The 20821-nt window shown below is 29.3% G+C and overlaps 4 protein-coding genes across 9 annotated transcripts; 2 read left to right on the top strand and 2 right to left on the bottom strand.

The window, feature by feature from the left end:
• Positions 1 to 1826: 1826 nt before the first annotated feature.
• Positions 1827 to 8588, top strand: Ampkalpha (AMP-activated protein kinase alpha subunit). Its single transcript, XM_072895067.1, has 11 exons — positions 1827 to 2223; positions 2876 to 2991; positions 3080 to 3221; positions 3541 to 3779; positions 3861 to 4067; positions 4160 to 4265; positions 4355 to 4689; positions 4941 to 5104; positions 5188 to 5347; positions 5423 to 5606; positions 8450 to 8588. The coding sequence occupies exons 2-10, from the start codon at positions 2889 to 2891 to the stop codon at positions 5512 to 5514; spliced, it is 1548 nt and encodes a 515-aa protein (XP_072751168.1). The 5' UTR covers positions 1827 to 2223; positions 2876 to 2888; the 3' UTR covers positions 5515 to 5606; positions 8450 to 8588.
• Positions 6608 to 10468, bottom strand: Crk (Crk proto-oncogene, adaptor protein). Its single transcript, XM_072895147.1, has 3 exons — positions 9955 to 10468; positions 8721 to 9076; positions 6608 to 8635 (listed from the first exon to the last, which is right to left on the bottom strand). Exons 1-3 carry the CDS (start codon positions 9987 to 9989, stop codon positions 8163 to 8165), a joined length of 864 nt encoding a protein of 287 aa, XP_072751248.1. The 5' UTR covers positions 9990 to 10468; the 3' UTR covers positions 6608 to 8162.
• On the top strand, positions 10457 to 14652 carry LOC140667249 (uncharacterized). Of its 5 annotated transcripts, none has more exons than XM_072895035.1 (9): positions 10457 to 10577; positions 11494 to 11598; positions 11721 to 12018; positions 12127 to 12280; positions 12372 to 12514; positions 12604 to 12803; positions 12927 to 13317; positions 13408 to 13644; positions 13774 to 14652. In XM_072895035.1, the coding sequence occupies exons 2-9, from the start codon at positions 11509 to 11511 to the stop codon at positions 14217 to 14219; spliced, it is 1959 nt and encodes a 652-aa protein (XP_072751136.1). In that variant the 5' UTR covers positions 10457 to 10577; positions 11494 to 11508; the 3' UTR covers positions 14220 to 14652. The 5 variants fall into 5 exon arrangements, with proteins under 5 accessions (XP_072751136.1, XP_072751126.1, XP_072751119.1 ...); XM_072895025.1 differs by lacking the exon at positions 10457 to 10577 and adding an exon at positions 10982 to 11224; XM_072895018.1 differs by lacking the exon at positions 10457 to 10577 and adding an exon at positions 11153 to 11278.
• Positions 14431 to 20562, bottom strand: Rush (pleckstrin homology and FYVE domain containing family member rush hour). Of its 2 annotated transcripts, none has more exons than XM_072895167.1 (8): positions 20433 to 20562; positions 19838 to 19902; positions 19572 to 19709; positions 19387 to 19450; positions 17583 to 17639; positions 17355 to 17461; positions 17016 to 17273; positions 14431 to 16714 (listed from the first exon to the last, which is right to left on the bottom strand). In XM_072895167.1, the coding sequence occupies exons 1-8, from the start codon at positions 20488 to 20490 to the stop codon at positions 16685 to 16687; spliced, it is 777 nt and encodes a 258-aa protein (XP_072751268.1). In that variant the 5' UTR covers positions 20491 to 20562; the 3' UTR covers positions 14431 to 16684. The 2 variants fall into 2 exon arrangements, with proteins under 2 accessions (XP_072751268.1, XP_072751259.1); XM_072895158.1 differs by having other exon boundaries at positions 17583 to 17708; positions 20433 to 20558.
• Between the last annotated feature and the right edge of the window lie 259 nt (positions 20563 to 20821).

The following is a 20821-nucleotide window of genomic DNA, read 5'->3' as shown; positions in this document are numbered from 1 at the left end:
TCTTACTTACAGGCATCATTGTAGATAGATTTAAATTATGTAATAGAAAATATATAAAACAAAAAAAGAAAAAAATATGCATTTGAAGAAAAAATTTATTAAAACATCTATTGAACTTATGACTAAGAGAATAAAATGCATTAACAGAACTTCTTGATAACTTCTTGATAACTCGTTAAAAAAGTTAATGTATTCAAATGCTCCTTCTTATACGAGGTACTAAAAAATCCATGCACTACCTTGCACATGACTTGCAAATAATAGTATCAAAACAATCAGCTGAGTTGAAATCATTATATAGTTTAATCTCGGAAGTTTCTTAAAAGCAAGCATTTATATAATTTGCTTAATATCTTGCACACTAAAATCATACTCTTCCTGTTTTTTTTTCCATTTTAAAAACAAAATTGAAATTTATTCTTAATTAAGAATTGATTTTAGATATTAAATTATATTCTATATATATAAAAATATAATCTTATTTTAAATATTGAATATAACTATTATTAGACTTAAATCTTCTATCACACACATATATTTTTACATTTTACTATATTTTATTAACAATAAAAGCTAAAATATTTTACTAAAAGTTGCAAAAATTAAAATATATATAATTACAAGAAATAAACGCACAAAAAATGTAATATTAATATGCTAAAAATGAAAAGAATAAAACGATAAAAATGTTTTTAAGTTATCTGGTTTTGAAATTTAGAAATTATAAATTTTTTTAAATAATCTTGAAATTTTCTTTGAAAATAAAAATTTGTAAATCACATATTTTCTGTCAATTATATTTATTTAATATACGATTTCTTTTTTGGAAACGTCATAATGTAAAAATAGAAAGGTACGATGTAAATAACATCGATATATATACATTGTGTAGAATCATATGGATATATACACACATGTTATTGAGATCTTTATAAATAGGAATAGTCTATATTTCCCTCTTTCATCATTCTTTCGAATAACGATTTAGATATTGCGAAATAAAATTTAAGAGCTCATTAATTCACGATATCGTTCTTTTACTGAATAAAAATTTTTTTATTTACATATGTGCAAGTACAAAATATATTTTATTTTATCTCTTTATTCATTTACATATGCGTATACAAAATCAAATTTCTACATATTTTAAATGTCAAAATTGTTATTTCTCTTATTCTTTTCTCTCTTTATTCTTTAATCGGTTACCACTTTACAAGCAAAAAACAAATGTGTTCACGTAACAAATGTAAAGTAACGCAAGATTAACATAAAAGGAAGCGATTAACATATAAGAGATGAAAGGTTAAGTATATCTCATACACAACACACACACACACATACACACACACACACATGCGCGCGCGCGCGCACGCACGTGCCACGCACAGAGAGAGAGAGAGAGAGAGAGAGAATCTGAATGTAAAAAATGCTAGTAAAGCCCGTATCAAACTACGCATTAAAAATTGAGATTAAAGATTGAAGATTGAAATTTGACCAATTAGGACAAAGCAATTTTAGTTCCTTTTGTTCCGATTAGTCAAATTCTAATCTTTAATCTTCAATTTTTAATTCGTAGTCTAATATGGGCTTTAGACAAATAGATTTATTCTTGCTCAGAAACGTCACGCTTTATTTTGACAAGAGAGTAACAACATGGCGCGACCAATCAGTTTGTTTCGTCGCCATTTAAGTAAAGATATTCTTGCTTGAACATACGTTACCTTTCTAGTTGCTTTCTTATCTTTATGATTAAAAATAAATAATAGAAGACTTTCGATTACATATCAATTGAAAATAAGGAAGTGTTAAGAATATAGAAACATTATGTGTACATCATAGAGAAACACAACCGCAATATATATTTTATATAATCATAAGACACGATTTTATCAAGTTTATAATGTGAGCATTTTGTGTTATCAACGTACGAAATTATTTTGTAGTGCCAATATTTTTACATGGTTATATATGATGTAAGAAATGTCCTATTCTAACATTATCATCCGGACGATGACACAATTGACCCGATAAAATTGATCGTACAATACCCGCGTGATAAGAAGTTCAGCATGTAAATAGTGTCAGGTGATTGAGACTATTTGTGCCATTTTGGCTGCGCGTTTTTTCTGTCATCGGAATTTTTATGATTTTGTTATCATTCAACCGTAGCATTTCACTGCAGGTTCATCCCACATAAATTTGCTCGTCCAGATTCCGTTCCAGGTACAGATACAAATGAATAACTTGTGCATTGTTGTGGGTATGATAAGTGATCTTATACCTGTTAATATCTGCTCATTCGAAATAATTCTACGAGAATAATAACTAATTGAATTAAAGATAATACTAGTTAACAATTTTTGTTATTATTATTATTATTATTTTATTGTTATTTCTTCTTAACCTGATGTCTAGAGATAACTAAGATCAACAATGAAAGCAGTTGTTTAAAACTGGATATATACAAATTTTTTTACATGTTCATTTTAACTGAAATAAATTTCATTTACGTAATATTAATATTAATGTAATAGTTTATTTATTTGATAAACTTGGAATTCAGAATAATAATTTTCTGATTGTTCAAAATGGTTAATTTTTTAATTACATTTTGTATTTGATATGTTATTATTAGTTTTGTGAAATCGTAAACCCATGAGATATATGAAATTAAGACGATACAGATGTTCTCAAATTTTGAATTGTTTCAAATGTCTATGAAATGTTTAATATGCAGAGTTTTCAGCTTGTGACTTTATAGTTGTATGTATGAGAAATAGTATCATTCTAAAGATGCTAAATATCTTAAATTTAATAATAAATTTTGTTATACATTATATAACATATTGTATAAAGAATTTTATCTTGTATATAGCAACGAATTAAAGATGTCTGAAAAACTCGCAAGCACTCAACCACAACCGATTGTTAAGATAGGCCATTATACATTAGGCCAGACTTTAGGTGTTGGCACATTTGGTAAAGTAAAAAGTATGTATACATATATGTAATTTATATGATATATAAAAGCTTTTATATACTGTATATATATCTTTTCATACAATCTTATCACTTACAGTTGGGGAACATGTTTTAACAAAACACAAAGTTGCTGTGAAGATTCTGAATCGTCAAAAAATCAAAAGCCTAGATGTTGTAGGCAAAATTCGCAGGGAAATACAGAATCTTAAACTCTTTAGGCATCCTCATATTATTAAATTGTAAATATTAATTAATCATTATAAAAAATGTTATATGTTATACTATATATATGATATATTTATCATGATATCAGATATAATATATTATTTATATATTTGATATATTATTCTGATATATCTGATATATTATTTACACACACACATATATATATTATATATGAAAGAACAATCTCTTGCCAATAAAGTAAATTTTGTAGAATGTAATTGGGAAAACTTTAGTTTAAAAACAAGATTATTTTTGCTACTTGACAATTTTTGCCAATTTTTAAATAACTCCTATAATCTGGTGCTAGCTTTAATATACATTTCACGTACACAGATACCAGGTCATAAGTACTCCTACAGACATATTCATGATAATGGAATATGTCTCAGGTGGAGAGCTGTTTGATTATATTGTTAAGCATGGTAAACTTAAGGAGTATGAAGCGCGACGATTTTTCCAACAAATTATATCGGGCGTCGATTATTGTCATCGACATATGATAGTCCATCGCGATTTAAAACCGGAAAATCTTCTGTTAGATCACAATCTTCATGTGAAGATCGCAGACTTTGGTACTTGGATATAGTTAGCATATAGCAACACATTTCTGTTATACATAAGAGTTAACATTTTTCTTCAACAAAAATTTGCAGGTCTGTCGAATATGATGATGGATGGTGAGTTTTTACGTACTTCGTGCGGTTCTCCGAATTATGCCGCGCCGGAAGTAATATCTGGCAAATTGTACGCCGGTCCCGAAGTAGATATTTGGTCGTGCGGTGTTATATTGTACGCGTTACTCTGCGGTACCTTACCATTTGACGACGAACACGTTCCTACTCTCTTCCGCAAAATTAAATGTAAGTTTTTATTTTCGAAGAAAATGTACATCAATAGACATTTCCTCGATTCTTAGATAATAATCGCAATCATGATTTGCCTTTGATTTTAGCTGGTGTCTTTCCCATTCCGGAATATTTGAATAAAACTGTTATTAGTCTCTTATGTCATATGTTACAAGTTGACCCGATGAAGAGAGCAACTATTGAAGACATTAAGTACGTTAAATAATAATGCGAATCTCTTTTAAGAATAAAATTATATTATTATTAATATAACTATTAATATATATATTCTTCAATTTTAGAAAACACGAGTGGTTCCAGAAAGATTTACCGTCATACTTATTCCCGTCACCCGTCGAACAAGATTCATCCGTTATCGACATAGATGCCGTGAACGAAGTGTGCGAAAAGTTTAACGTCAAAGAACCGGAAGTACACTCCGCGCTATTGGGCGGTGATCCGCATGATCAGTTGGCGATCGCCTATCACTTAATCATCGACAATAAAAGAATCGCGGATGAAGCCGCTAAGGCTGAATTAAAAGACTTTTATGTGGCATCTAGCCCACCGCCGGTAGCGTTTAGCCCAAATGACGCGAGCAGCAGTCCCTTGAGGCCTCATCCAGAAAGAATTGCACGTATGTGAAACATGAATGAAAACAAGTGCGATTCATTAACTCTTAAATATTTATGTTGTTCATCACTTAATATGGGTTTTATAAAATTTGAACACTTACAAAAGTTGTGAGATCCATCAAACGTTATTACAAGTATTTTGTTTTGGACAACTATTTTATTATTACTTTCGACCTTGTATAAAATTAAATTTATAAACCTAAAAGATGTACCTTAACTATCTGGTAATAACTGTATAATGATAACGTTGTAGCATATCGTGAACGTCAAGGTTCGCAAGGTAGCACATCCGCACAGACGCAAGGCAATCGCGGTACACCCGTGAAAAGAGCGAAGTGGCATTTAGGTATCAGATCGCAGTCAAAGCCAAACGACATTATGAATGAAGTTTATCGTGCTATGAAAGCGCTCAACTTTGTAAGATTCATCGTACTAAGTTATACACATATTGTAGCAACAATTAGTTGCTTATACATGACATCATAAGAATTGTTTTTTAGGAATGGAAGATCATAAATGCATACAGTGTTAGAGTACGACATAAAAACAACTTGACTGACAGATATAGCAAAATGTCATTACAGTTATATCAAGTTGATTACAAGAGTTATTTATTAGATTTTAAGTCCTTGTCGACCGAGGAGGATGACATTGGACGGGGTAAGTTATTCAATATAGAATCACCGAGATAGCATAAGCATAATTTGTATAAAAAAATATATGCATTTTTTTCAGATCCAACATTACCGCCTCCTCAAGCTACAGGTCACCACACAATGGAATTTTTTGAAATGTGTGCAGCATTAATTACACAATTGGCGCGATAGCATGCCTGTTTTTAAAAAATTAAATTCCATTACCTCTTGTGCTTTTAATGGTGTAGAGTATGAAATAAATGCAGTCTACTGTAAAACAAATTGTAAGTTTTGCCCCATACTTAATTTGCAAGTTATTTAATATATATTTTTCAAGTTATATTTGCTGAATCTAAAAATTACAAAATATATATTGAGTATAAAAAAGATGTATATATATATATATATATATATATATATATATATATTTATATATATAAGATATTTCTACCAATGGATATATATATATATATATATATATATTCGTTCAATGCTATTTTTGCTTCAAAGCATTTGATGGACCAATTGAAACGAAGTGTCTTGTACTTCGAAACGAAAATAGCATCACGGAACACATTTAATGTTACAGAAATTAATAAACAGTGCAAAATCTATATATTATCATTTATTATTAAATGCTATAATTAATTGTTACATTATTACAATCTATTATAAATTACAACACAAATATATAGATTTATCTAAATGATATTAATTCTATCATATTATATCTTATAAAATTGGTTCATATTAGAAAAACCAAGTATGTGTGTGCATATGCTTAGAAAAATATACATTATATATCCTTGTATTTAAATTTATCTCACATATTATGGATATAAATAAAATATTTTGAATAGAGAATTAATACATGTTGAAATTATGCAAGCAATTTATATAATATAATCATAGTTTCTCTCATTATATTAATGATTACTATGATTGATTATTAAATTTACAGAAGTTTTTTGAATCGATATGCATATCGATTAAATTATTATATGCGGAAATTATTGAAATTATTTAAACATTTTTGCTGACATCACTTGATATGTCTTAAACTCAACTCTATGCTGAAAATTTAAGCACCATTTTATCATTGAAATTAATCGATAATTAAAGATAAAATATACACAATGGCACATTCCACACATCTCATCTCATTTTATACAAATACGCGTCTCGATTCTGGTAATGCTGCCAAAGAACTGCCCATTATATGTTATCCAGCTTGCCTTGTTTCACCTCGAATATCAAAACGGACATAAAAAATACAAATTGGACCATTTTATATTTCTCTTAAACATTAAGCGGAAGAGAATCTTGCCTAGACATAAGATTTATTGATATGGAATAACTTCCACAGTTTATCTATCTTAATACTGTGAATAATTTTAGGAAGATTACTTGGAGAACTTACACAATTTGATACTAATATAATGATGGAAACGTCAAATGCACATAGTAAATTAAAAAACTAAGAGATATATAAATATAAATATATATATATATATATATATATATATATATATATATATAGCATATACTTCCTGATTTAAAATTAAAAATTGTATTGTGAAAATATAAAATAGTAGATATATGATCAGTAGTACAGTACTACAATATATATATTTGATACAATTAATCTTTCCACACATCATTATATATAAATACAAATTTCTAGCACAATGCGAGTTGCTCCAATTGTGTGGCACAACCTCTATATGGCTAACAGATATTATATGTACCATGACAAAGATAGATTTTATAATCTGTAGAACAGCCGTGTATATTTCTTGCTTATATTTCAATATTTCAGATGGAAGAATGTTAGTAATATATATATATATATATATATATATATATATATATATATATATATATATATATATATACACAGTATATTTTTATCATAGTCACTGCATGACTAGAAAATATCATTTATTCAGTATAGAATGTACCACTCCAACTTTAGGAATATTATTGTAATAGTATTATTTTTTAAGGGAGAGACATACTTTATGAATATTACTTATTGTAATATTCATAAATAAAACTGATATATAACATATATGTTTATCATTAACATAATCTTTTATAAAATCAACAAATCTATAATGGATACTCGGTTAAACACGAGTAAAGAACCTTATGTTGAATCATTCATTTCGTGAAACACTAATAAATTCCTAAAATAAACAATAAAATCTTACATTTATGTGAATGTTTTAAACTAGTGCATTATATTAACATCTTTGCAAGAAAAAATATAAAATGAGCTTGATTAGCTGCATATAAATAATTGTAAATTAGAACCATTAGGATATATCCTACATAAAAATTATTAGGATACATCTTAAACATTGTATCTTTTACAGAAATCATTTCGTTTATTATTTCATTGAAACGTTGTTTTAATTTCTTTTTAATGAAATAATAGGGTCTTATTCTAATATATAGAGACAGAGTTGTATTTTACACATCTATATCTAATAACTTTGTAAAATTATGCTTGTGCTTTGGACAATTAGCAATGTATTACAAAAGAGATTACGGTTGTACATGTGACTAAAGTATTAACATACTGTAGAGATATTAACACAAATCTTTGAACATTTCTTGTTTCGATGTATTGCACAAAAATCTGGGGTTTCTTCTTATATAGCACATAACACGCGGCACAATCGAATGTAAATATAATTGTTCAGACTTGAATGTGTATAAGCACATCTATGCAATGGTACATATAATAGGTGTTATTAGTAACCTAAATTTTGATAATATGTGAGTCTCTCTTTCCATTATCGCACATGTGATGCATCGCACTCGGAGAATTTTTGTTAAATTTCTTGATTGTCTTCACCAGTCTCGTTATCTACAAATTCCACATGCGTAAACGGGAAATGTCCGACCTTGCCGTGTAACTCGCCCTCCCACTGTCCGTTGATATTAGTCTTTGTCACTTTTATCATGTCACCTACTTCCAGTTTTAACGCAGTTTTGTCGTACGCGTTTGGCACCCTTGCCTGTTTCACTTTTGCGAAAGCCGGTAACGTTCTCTGAATGTTCGATCTTCGCGTTACAGTCGCTTGTCCCGTCATTTCTGTATGAGATACCTGTGTTGTAGGTCCCGAATTTGAGTTCGAGCCGGAACTGCCTCCGCTCTCAGGCCGTGAATTATTTTCTATTATCATGTGACCATCCTCCTCGTATTTCTGAACATATGGAACTGGTATCGAACCAGTTTGGCCAACACTATTTCTAGCTGTCCACCACTGTTCTTCGTCTTTTGATATTACAGTGAGTATATCACCTGTTACAATTATTTCGTTAAGATAATTTTATCAAATTGGGATGAATCATATATGTGTGCGTGATATTAAGAAAATTAACTATACCTTTCCTAAAGGGTAAGTCATCGGAATCATTGCCATCAAAATCATATTTGGCAATTACCCTCTGTGTTTTCTTCGGAGCAGGCCTAATTAACGGTGTGGTGTCCAAATAGTGCAGTTTATAAAAAGCTAGAAGACTAGGAATATCAGGAAACATTTGATCTCCAATCCGATAACGAATTTGATCTCCTTGTTGAATTTTATTGATAATATAGTGGCTAACTTTACTGTCTTCTCTTACGCATAGTACAAAATCACCATGTATGGAAGTGCTATCTCTTACTAAAAATACACCACCTTCTTTTTCGCCCATTAATAGGTCAGAGGCATCCTGCCGTGACATAGCACCAAAGTACCAGCTAAAAGAGAATCAGATCATATGAATATAATATATATAAATTATATTTTTCATAAATAGTTGCATATATTTCATTTAAAACTGCTAAAGACGATAAGAAATTTTTTTTAAAAGAAAAGAAAATTGTGCAACAAATTTGCATATATATTTCTACAAATGTTAGTTTAAGCTAACAAAACTTTAACTGATTCTGTATCTATTTATTCATTTCAATCTATTTATTCATCATTATTTAAACGAGAAAAGAAATCTTAGCATAATAGCATAAAATCATACAAAATCTATCGTGAATATCACGAATAAAAGTTGCAATTATAGAAATGTCAATAATTAAAATTTAAAAAAAAAAAATGAAAATGATAATTAAATTTAAAAAATAAAATATAAAGATAATGAATTAATGACCATTAAATCAATTAAACAGTCAAGATTTGAAAATTTATTTGCTAATAAGAGTAAGAGGGAGTTCTTCTATAAGAAATTATTTCTTTCATTTCTAAAACGAGAACATAAAGGAGATGAAACTAACAGAATGTCAATTAACTCCGTGTTAAAATGATAGTATAAATGAGACTGTGGGATCGATTTGATAGACATTTAAATGACATGTAAAAAATTTTATACTTCGTTCGGGGCATGACACTTTGAGACGCAAATAATTATAATTCGCCCGGACTAAGGACAATTTATTCGGTGAAAAAAAACGATATACATCAAGATAACAATTATATCGAAAAATTTCAATAAGAATCGTAATGCGAGGGTGTCGACACGACGCAAATTGCAATCGCAATTTCAAACGTATTATACCCCGCATATATATGTAACATGACATTGATTGCCGGATGAATCAAAACATGGGAATTTACTGTCACTCACCTCGACTTGTCGTACTGATCGAAGGTTGCAGCCATTGTGCGTTACGTATATCCCGTAGTCCCGATTAGAGTCCGAGAGCTAAACGATAACTTCTTCCTTCGTCAATTATCAATTAATATATTGCGGGGGACACCGAGAGAAAGAGAGAGAAAGAGAAAGAGACGGAGTAGGCTCGATCAAGCTCCGACATAGTAAAGAACCATGACACGCACGGACAGATCTCGATCGCGCGATCTTTTCACAAATTCCGACGCAATTACACGCACTTGGGCTGTTCGCCTGAAATGTTGCTTTTCCTTCCAGATTCCGGACGAATTATCGCTGCTCCGTCAAACGTTCTTCGCGCGTTCTTCGTGCGATCCTGCCTGTCATCGGCGACATGCTGGAGATCGCGTGTGCACGTTCACCGGCACGTTCCGTCGATCTCGACGAACGTAATCTCTCTCTCCGGGTCTCGTTGTCGTGAAATTACGTTAGCGCCACGACGTTTTTATTCGCCGCACGAAACGTCCTCGCTGACCAACCTGGAACGGCGATATCGCAAAAATGGTCGTCGGAGCAGCACGATGTTCGTCCTTAGTGCACGTAATAGGTCCATTATCTGCACTTTCTACACTCGGCAGGTTTGTTCGTTTTAAGCCCGTATCAGACTACGCATTAAAAATTGAGATTAAAGATTGTAAATTGAAATTTCATCAATTAAGACATATCAATTTTAGTTCCCTTTGTTCTGATTAATCAAATTCAAATCTTTAATCTTCACTTTTCAATGCGTCTGATACGGGCTTTTCACTGCATTGCCTGCACTCAGATTCTTTCTCTTTTTTTTTTCAACACATTTTTTATCTCAAGCACACATTTTATGAATTTTTTTACTTATATAGTCAAAGATATATATATATATAATTTAATATAATATAAATTAAGTGAAATATTCTAAAGCGTTTAATTGATAAAAAGAATCTTTCTGTTTCTACCATCCTGATTAATTAATTAAATGATTCGAAATGTTGATAACGTCAAATAGAACGCATTATTAGAAAAAGTTTGTCGAACACATCGATTGGCTATCGAATAGAGAATTTCTGGAGCTTCTGAAAGCGTTGCGATAGCAACCAATCAGAGTTGTACATCCTTCAAAAATTTCTATGACAGACGGAACACAACCTTCAAGTTTCCTATCTCGATTTAAACGAAACACATATAACTGGTGGTCTTGGAAAATTCAAATGTTTGTTTTTTGTGTGTTTTTAACAGTTTTCATTTCCCGGTGCGTGTTTTTTTATTGAAGAATTTTACGTCAATCGAAAAAACGCATTTTATTGTATGTGATTAATTGATTAATACGCTACAGTGTGTGATTAGTATCGAATATTTGCATTGTTGTCTGTATGTATTGTTATTAACACATTAGAAATTGTATCAAGAATTAATTAATCATACAATATAAATTGTACGATTAATATATTTTCATCGAAAGCGAATAAACTATCTTAATATTAATTATATAATTTAATAATATATTTATCACACGTACAGTTGTAGCATTACAGAATGGCTGTTAGCGTGTCCTTTCATCGAAATGTCTTTTTATTAAATCAATTGGTCCCGCCAAGTGAAGATTTCAAAAAGGTTTTTCGTGAGGTAAGAATTTTACTTTTCTCTATTTTACTTTGAAAAAGATTCACTCTTAAATCTATTTTTCTTTTACACGTCACTTTATTGGTTTTTATCGATAATAAATAATAAATACATGTATGTTACAGGGAATGTTCGATAAACCGAATATTGCGGGATTCGTACAGGTCTCTCATTACTTGTTAATAATATGTAATGCTGAGCGTTTTAGAAAATTAATTGAATGGCCAGTATTATGTAAGAAGACAGAAGCAAAGTATCGTAATGATGTCAAAGACTATTTGAATGTTATTGCTATGGAGAATCCTGACATGGGATTTCCACATATACTCGCTACATACTTGCATCACGCAAGTGGTACTAAATTTATGCTTATAATGTGGAAATTATCTCAACTTGCACTAAAGAGATACCTTATACGTAATGGTAGGTAATTCTTTATTTTAAAAAGTTAATTTTTTAATTATTTTTATTCATTTTCCATTTATATATATAATTGCATATTAATCTCAATGTATTTAATTATCATTTTAGGTGAACATGAAGTTATATCTACACCAAAACTAGGTCCTGCAACTGATCTGACTAGAACGTACCTACAACGATCTAAGGCGAGTGTCGCTTGTAATACTTTGAGCCGTCATAGAAATTGCATACAAATGGAGAAAGCAGTGAATTCTACATTGGAGTAATATTTTTTATTTCTTATATATTTTCTACTTCACTGTAAAAAACTTAAAATTGTTAAAATTGTTAAAATTGTTCTCCTTTTACTCTAGGGAAGAGAAAGAACAACTGGCTAAAATTAAAACAGAACTATTTGACAAGAAACAATCTCTGACGACATGTATAACTACAGCACCTGTTGCTGTTCCCATAAAACAACGTTTGAAAAATGTTGAGGATTCAGAGATTATAGAAAGTAAACATTTATTTTTATCATGTATTTTGTATCTTGAGACTTAATATGTTTTAAAAATACAAAACTAATAAATGTGATTTTCTTTTCAGTGTGGAAAAGTAGTTTAAACGAAAATATACATTACATACAAAAACAAAACGCGATTTTGAAAAATCTGGAAAGAATATGCGAGAATATAAGCGGCATAATAGTAAATTTATCAAGTGATGCAAAAGTGCTAAATGGCAAACAGTTGGAAAAAATCAATTGCTCTTTGATATCGGATTTGCCATTTTCGCATAATATTGAAGTGAGTACAATTTTAAATAAATATTTGCATCCCTATTTGCTGCAATTGTATATCAACTGATAAACAACTATATAATTTATATTCACACTAATAAAATATATCAATTTTTTTTTTTTTTTCCAGCATTGTCTTTATCATGTATATAATGATAACCAATTAGTATATCACAATTTTATTCACTTGTACACTTTGATTCTCTGTCAAGTGTATCAATATCTGAGGAAAGATGAGTTAGTAGATTTATCACAATGCCTGTTGCAAGTAGAAGCGAGTGTAGAAGATATAAAGTCCATGTCTAATATATTTGAAATTATCTTGAGAAATATGAACAATTCTATAGAGGAGACGCAAAGTGTTTTTTGTAAGAAAAATATAGATCACATGTCTGGAGAAAACGTGTTACCCTTTGTAAATAGCGTGCTTCTCATGCCATCACCTCTTATCAAAATTAATACTAACTGCGCAGACGAAATGAATGACTTACAAAAAGTATTGCAACTTACCCCGGGTGAAAGTAAGTTTACATATTAAAACACTATGTAAATGCAATTTTTCATTCACAAAAAAAAAATTATATTATTGATACAGTATTCATTTTTTGCAGTTGCTCATAAGTCGTTATTCTCGAGATACATGCGACACAAACGGATTCATACACCAGATTTGAGAACGAATTTATTTGTATCACGTATCAATGTCGATAGCATTATGTCGTTAGACAATGATGACAAACCAAGATTGAACTTGAGTTTTGCAATGCCTAAAGTAAATAAATTATCCAAGAGAGTAACAGGAAAATATGCCAGATTATTTTCTATATACACAGATAAAAATAAAAAAGGTTTTTAAAAATTTTTACTTAAGTTGTGTACAAATAATGCTATTATTTTGCAACATTAATACTATAAAAAACATATACAATTCAAATTAAATTTCGATTAAATTAAAATAATTATAAATTTTTTAACAGCAAATTCTAGCATGATGTCTCTACCATCTACTGCACAAGCCAATTCTTCTGCTATTGCAAGTACAGCTAGAGAAATGTCCAATGTATCAGATCTTAATTTGGATGCTATGGCAAGGGATTATCTCAATCTGAGTGAAGAGTCTCTTACAATCCCTCATATATCTGCATCTGCACAGTTTACTCCAATAAAATCAAATAGAAATGTGTCTCAAGAACAAACGAGAGACAAGCTTGATTATGAGTTCAAAGTAAATAAACCAAAGTTGGATGACTTTACAGAAGTACAGTTCGTGAGTAATGAAAACATGGGCACAGTTGTAAAACATGAAAACAGTTCAAGAAGACGATCCATCAGTGACTTGGTGGAACGTTATAAGAAGGTGCTGGAGGTTAGCAGTTCTACTATGACAAAGTTTCAAAACGAGTTTGAGGAACAAAAAGTTTAATAACGAAAGAAAAACACAAATAAAGATATTAAGATAAAAGATATAATATTAATAGCCAGACACATATATAAAATAAAGTATTCCATCTAGAAATCTTCTTTTGCAATAAATCGAAGCGGGAGATTTTTATTAATAAAAAATATAATTGTTAGAATATAACAGTTGAAAAAGAGTTTGCTTAGTTTATTAGTTATCCATTAAAATCCACGAATAACAAAGACAAGATTTTACATTTGGCATACAGTGTTTCATATGGATAAATAATTCAATTTACTTGTTGGAAAATATGTGGCAGGTTTCATTTGTTTTTAAAAATAGTTTTAGTATCGCTTTTATGAAGCAAAGTGTAGTCGATAATATAATGTGCCATTAATAAACTTATTTTTGTTTAACTATGATAAAAGTCTTACATAAAGAAAAACTCTATTTAGATTGACACTGTAATATATCATCTTCTTAAGGCTCCTATTTCCTATTTCTTTGCTGCACATTGAATTATAAGATTTGTGAATAATAAGTTTATTTAATTATTAGAAGTAAAAACTATTAAAAAATTTTTTTTATATCATTTGCGTTTGATAGCACAAATAACAAAATATTTTCTCCCGAAAAAGAGAGAGAGAGAGATAGATTTTTCTATCTTTAGATTCATTTTTCTTAACATTAGAAAAATGAAATATATGCAGATTAAATCAATAAATATACATTTACTCTTGATATATAATGCAAGAAAGAATTCATATGACTCCTTATAATTCAATATGAACACAGTGATTAGGAACCTTAAATAGAAACATACAGTAGACATATAGTTAATACTAATATTTTCTATTTCATGTAGTAGAGCTTGCTGTATATTTTTTTAACATACGTTGTATGTATTTATATATTGTTATAGACATTATATATAGAAGTCATAAAGCAAATTATATTATTTTGTTATAGATTAAAATTATTGTTATGAAATACTTTTGCTATATAAAACTTTAAAAAATAATGTATTTTTCTTGTGCATGATATAAGACTTTCAATTTTTTCAATATCTGAGTTTACAGATTAATATAATCTAAATAAAGAATAGCATTTTTATTCATAAATTTAGAAATCTCTTTTTTTCTTTTTTCAATTTTGTCTATTGCTTATATATATGTTAAATAAATTTATTGAGATTCTTATATATGAAATATATATGAGAGATAAACTATATATATATATATATATATATTTATATACAAAATTTCTTTTTATATATTTATTAATGCCATGAAAAAAATAATCATTCAATTTAATACTTTATCATATAACATTTTTAAATTTGTAATAATATAACATTTTATTCACAATTATTACGTTTAGATTGCTATGTATATATGCACTGTATTTAGTTATAATATTTGCAATGATAAGTAAAAACCTATACAATAAAAATTAGACATTGCTTTTAAAAAATGCATTTTGCATGTTGCAATAGGTATTACGCATATTACCTGCTTATATATCTGATGAATAATATAAAAAGGCACAATGTGGCATATTCTTAATATACATACAACAATGAAAAAGATTTATCTAATTACAATCGTTATTCAATTTGATCAATGTAATAGTTTGTAATTGAGTAATTACAAACTTTTACAAACTTTGGCGCAATTCTGGCCCTTTAGGAGAGTACTGATACTTTTTTACTTTTGCAGTTAGATCTATACATATTTAGCATTTCTTTGTTAATATAAATTGCGTAATATTTTCTATCTTATAAAAACCACAACAATTCATAATATGAACCAGATATATGTATTCAATGATATATGCTTTGAAAATTTTTGTATAAATTTATGTCAATTTATATGTAATTATTTCTTTTCAGTACTTTTTATAAAACTTTTGTTTAAAAATATAAAGAATATTTCTGCAAATTTTTCCATCTCATAATACAGTTTGACAAAAACTTTTTTAAATTCAAGAAAAAGAGTAATTGTTCTTATAGTCTTTAGGCTGAGTAGATTTTAAAATGCTCTATAAGATTACAATTTTCAAAGATTTGAGATTCATAAAAACTTCTTGAAAAGAGAAACTTATTGAAAATTTATATATTAAGCCATTAAGGATAGACATTTTACTGAATATATTTTAATTATTTATTGAAACAAGTTTTCAATTTACTAAATACAGATCTAATGTCATATTATTAAGTAATTAAAGTAGCTTTTTTTATAATTAAAATTTTATATTTTTTTTTATAATTGACCTTAAATTAATTAAAATTGTAATGGAATAGAGCACTTATGAAATCGTGTTGTGTGTGCACAAAAATTATAAGGAATGATTATCTTTTTTCTTGGTTATTTTTTTCCTTTTTTTTGAACTATGTAATAGTTCAATATCATCAACTTTTTTCAAAAATATCTTTTTGTAAAATTTTTATATTTTTTTGTGATATTGTTTGGTGTGATGCACAATTATCTTCATCGGCCGAGCGTCGAATAGAATTTAGGCTGCAAGAGAAAAAAAATATTACTCATAATATACAGATTTTGTGAAATAGATATTTGAATATTTAAAAAAGCTATACACAATGTATATGTTTCATAAAAAAACTACTAATAAAATTTTTGTAATAGCAGATGCGTAATATATATAAATAATATAGAAAAAATAACTATAAAATAACAGAGAAGAAAGAATAATTATAAATATACTTCAGTTGTTTTTAACTTTCACATAAGTGATGCACATATTGTGGACAGATATCGGTTGTCGTCAAATGTAAGAAAGAATTTATTTATTATTAATTACCTCATCGTGATTCTCTTCCTTATTTCCTTCATCGTCGTCTCCAGAGCTATCTCCTCCTGAGCTATCGGCGGAATTGCGTTGCTGATCTTTGTTATTTAAGCTATTCACAGCAGTTGTGGGTATAGCTTTGATTTTACTAGCGGCATCGTAACATTGTAAACAAACTCTGACGGCCTTCCCGTTTCCTTGTCCAGGCAACAATAATTTTTTATTACTGCAGGGACCGCAAACTACCGCTCCGCATTGTCTACAATGATGCTGAAATGGATAACAATTATCTCACTATATGTTCAATCATGAGTTAAATTGATTAAATTAATACAAGAGTCTCGTAATTACCCGTCTGTTTAATACTGTGAACTGTGTCTTATTGCAGTGCATGCAAATTGTAGCTTCATTATCTGGTACCCAGACTGCTGCATGAATCTCGACAGGTTTTTTGCCACCTGTAAAAATGTAGAAAAATAACAAAGGGATTAAAATATAAAAAGAATTACATATCTACAAATTACACGATTTATCATGTTGCAAAATATATTTCTCTGGCAATTTAGCTTTTATACTTACTCTTTCTTAATAAATCTTCAATACATTTTGTGATATGTGCCATCCATTCTTGCTTCTCTGTTGCAGTAGCAGCATAAACAGCAAACGACTTTGTTACTGTTTTAATGAGCCACCCATTACGATATTCTATAAATAATGATCCAATACTATACTAACATTTTCTAAGTATGACCTCATTTGATTTTATTGATCCATACACTGTATAATATAATTGAAGAACACTATCATAATGATAAGAGAGTGCAAAGAGGAAAATAGGAAATAACACATCTATGATAAGAATATAATTAGATGATAATTCTTTATATATAAAATATACTCTTTGCAACAAATAGAAATTTATGATAAAAACAAAAAATATAAAAACATACAAACATGTAAGATAATTTATATGTAGGATAATTTCTCATTAAAAATAAATTTGAATTTCCGATATTTTGTGACTATTTTTTTATATATATATGATTTTATCATATATATATGTATATGTATTTGTATGACATATTTACATATAGTTTGTAGAAGTTGTTATGTATTACTATTTCCATTCATATAGATCACAAAAAAATATTTGAGAAAATTAAACAAAAAACTTCAACCCATTTTCATAGGTGGTTCTGGTATAATTTTGTAGATAATGATAGTATTTAAGAAAATATAGTTTTAGATTTTCAAACTCCTGCCGAAAGTAGTTCTGACCTCTTAATGATCATTTTATTCATTCTTGAGATGTCTCATCATCAGAGCTATCTAATATAACAAATATGCCATTGCTATGCTCAGAAGGTATCTATGTCATTAAAAAGTGTTTTAGCATATTCTAAATACCAAAAATGATCGACATAATATGGGCACAATAGTCTATATATTACGGGCGCCATTATTAGATGTACAGTAATAATTTTTAAAAACATTGCTTCCTTTATCATTATATTCTGCTGCAATGTAGACATGCTATCATGTTTTTTAACATGGTGGACTGTATTCGAGCTTTAAGAAATATTGGATTAACAATATCGATATCATAGCGAGAGCATCTGCTTTTATATCACAGTTCTATTCTGTCCATCTTGAGTCGTCCATCTTGAGTCGTCCACATGTTTTAATGACATACAGATATCTTACATAGCAATGACATATTGAAGTCATGTTGAAGAGCTCTGATGACCAGCCATTGAATAAATAAAATGAGCAATAAATTGATCATTAAGGTCAGAACTATTTTCGGCTGGCTCCCAGGATCTAAAACTATTTTTTGTTAAATACCACTATTATTATTTACAAAATTATATGACTCGAATGGTGACTGGGCACTGATGGCTCAAAATGGGTGAACTTCATTTTGAATTCTTTTCTTGATACTTATTTATTAGATCATTATGTAAAAGTTTTACATAAAGCTTTAATTTATAAAAATCTTATTCACTTAGAAGACAACATTACAGAAAAAACTAAAATGTCAAGCAAGAGTTTATGAATTCCTAGAAGAACATAATTATACATTCAATGAACAAGTTATTATACAAGTTATTTTTATGTGTGTGTTAAAAAATAAAGTAAGTATATAAAAAAAATAAAGTAAGTATATGACTATTTGGCAGATTTTGAAATTACTTTTCTCATACTTTGCATATAATAATTAACAAAATTGTCAAAAAAGTTATATCAATAAATAATCACACACATATAATGTAGATTTTACATGTGCTTTAGAGACATTTTTAAAGTACTCTACATAACAGAGGAAAAACAGAAATCCATACAAGTGCATTAACAATAAGTAGCAATACAACAATGTACTTACGACCCTCATCAGCTAGAGACTCTAATTTTACCTCCTCCAGTGGTATTATATGTTGCTTGTTATACTGTGAACAAATTGTTATTACTATTAACGTTACTGCCATCATTTTACAATAATCATTATATATATATATATATATATATATATACAGCTTATTTTAGCACACTCTGTTATGGGATACACACTTTTTTCTTATTAATAACGATATTTCCATAAACCAGTATGTCATTGAACAGAAAGAACTGCCTTGGTTTGGGCTTCTTTCTGCACATTTTCGTCAGGACACCTTCTCCCACCAAAACTCGGCCAGGTACCGCGAGTGGCTATGGAGAAAAATAGAAATATTCATAAGTGAGTCATATCGACAATAAGTTAGCCGCAAACATTTATTTAAATAATTAAATATTAAACGATTTGTGCATGATTTATGTAACTTATTGATTTTTCTCACCTGACCCGAACTGCCAAAGCAGTTTTCGACCATCGCGATACGCCTGGCATTGGCCTCGCTGTTTACTAAAACATATCAAATGAAGAAAGAGAGATGAACACACCCACAATCTCTCGAGCGAAAACGATATACATATATACATATATATGTTATATATGTACAAGAATCGTCCTAGCGTCAAATCCATTTTTTTTTAACAACGCTTGTACAGCCTTCCTTAATTTTTTTTTCGCAAGCAATACATTTAAAATGCAAATATGCATCTCGTCTATTTCACATGGGAAAAGTAACGCGAAAGAAAGAGAGAGAGGGAGGGGGAGAGAGAGAGAGAGAGAGAGAGCGCGCGGTTAAACAGAGCGAGGTAATTGTCAGATAGTCGGAGCTGTCAAAAACACACGGCCCACTTGACGATAGCTCGTGGAACCGTTATCCCCGAATCGTACGAACGTTAGGGAGAAGACGAAAGTGAAGGACGAAAGAAGAATCGTCGTAGGATGCGGGATCCTTCCACGAGCCGTTCGTGGCCGCGGTGGCCTCGTCTTTTTGTAAAATACACGATATTAATTAAATGCTAATAAGCGGAGCACAAACTAACCCAATCGGTCGACCATGATCCTCTGAATCAGGGCTGACAACAGCAGGACAGGAAGCATGAATCACATCCACGTCTTCCGTCGAGTTTCGTCGAGCATTCGCGCTTATCGAAAACTGACGTCTGATAGGCGCAAATTTTATCAATCCATATCTCGTAGACCTTTGAGTATATAAGTATGGACTGTTAGCAGGCTGCATATGTATCCTATAGCAAAATCAAGCCAATAGTGTTTCCATTTGGTCACTCGCGTTTTGCGCGCGAAATTCAAATCATCATCAGCTACATTTTTTCAAATTCTTTTATATTATTTAATATTATTTATATTATTTATTATTATGCTATTATTTTACAAATTATTTTTATTCTTTTTCAAATTCTTTAATTCAAAA

Source organism: Anoplolepis gracilipes, chromosome 1 (genome assembly GCF_047496725.1).
Source record: "Anoplolepis gracilipes chromosome 1, ASM4749672v1, whole genome shotgun sequence".
Lineage (NCBI taxonomy): Eukaryota > Metazoa > Arthropoda > Insecta > Hymenoptera > Formicidae > Anoplolepis > Anoplolepis gracilipes.
The sequence above is the reverse complement of the archived record's forward strand: the minus strand, read 5'-3'. Positions and strand labels throughout refer to the sequence as shown.

Coding starts and splice junctions, on each gene's coding strand:
- Rush (XM_072895158.1), bottom strand. CDS start 20,490: ATGCTTCCTGTCCTGCTGTTGTCAGCCCTGATTCAGAGGATCATGGTC. Junction 19,451..19,571: donor TCGTTATTAATAAGAAAAAA/GTGTGTATCCCA, acceptor ATTTGTTCACAG/TATAACAAGCAACATATAAT. Junction 17,462..17,582: donor TGAAGATTTATTAAGAAAGA/GTAAGTATAAAA, acceptor ACATTTTTACAG/GTGGCAAAAAACCTGTCGAG.
- Ampkalpha (XM_072895067.1), top strand. CDS start 2,889: ATGTCTGAAAAACTCGCAAGCACTCAACCACAACCGATTGTTAAGATA. Junction 4,068..4,159: donor TCTCTTCCGCAAAATTAAAT/GTAAGTTTTTAT, acceptor CTTTGATTTTAG/CTGGTGTCTTTCCCATTCCG. Junction 5,348..5,422: donor GGAGGATGACATTGGACGGG/GTAAGTTATTCA, acceptor CATTTTTTTCAG/ATCCAACATTACCGCCTCCT.
- LOC140667249 (XM_072895035.1), top strand. CDS start 11,509: ATGGCTGTTAGCGTGTCCTTTCATCGAAATGTCTTTTTATTAAATCAA. Junction 11,599..11,720: donor TCAAAAAGGTTTTTCGTGAG/GTAAGAATTTTA, acceptor TGTATGTTACAG/GGAATGTTCGATAAACCGAA. Junction 12,804..12,926: donor CATTTTCGCATAATATTGAA/GTGAGTACAATT, acceptor TTTTTTTTCCAG/CATTGTCTTTATCATGTATA.
- Crk (XM_072895147.1), bottom strand. CDS start 9,989: ATGGCTGCAACCTTCGATCAGTACGACAAGTCGAG. Junction 9,077..9,954: donor GATCAGTACGACAAGTCGAG/GTGAGTGACAGT, acceptor ATTCTCTTTTAG/CTGGTACTTTGGTGCTATGT. Junction 8,636..8,720: donor TGACTTACCCTTTAGGAAAG/GTATAGTTAATT, acceptor TAATTGTAACAG/GTGATATACTCACTGTAATA.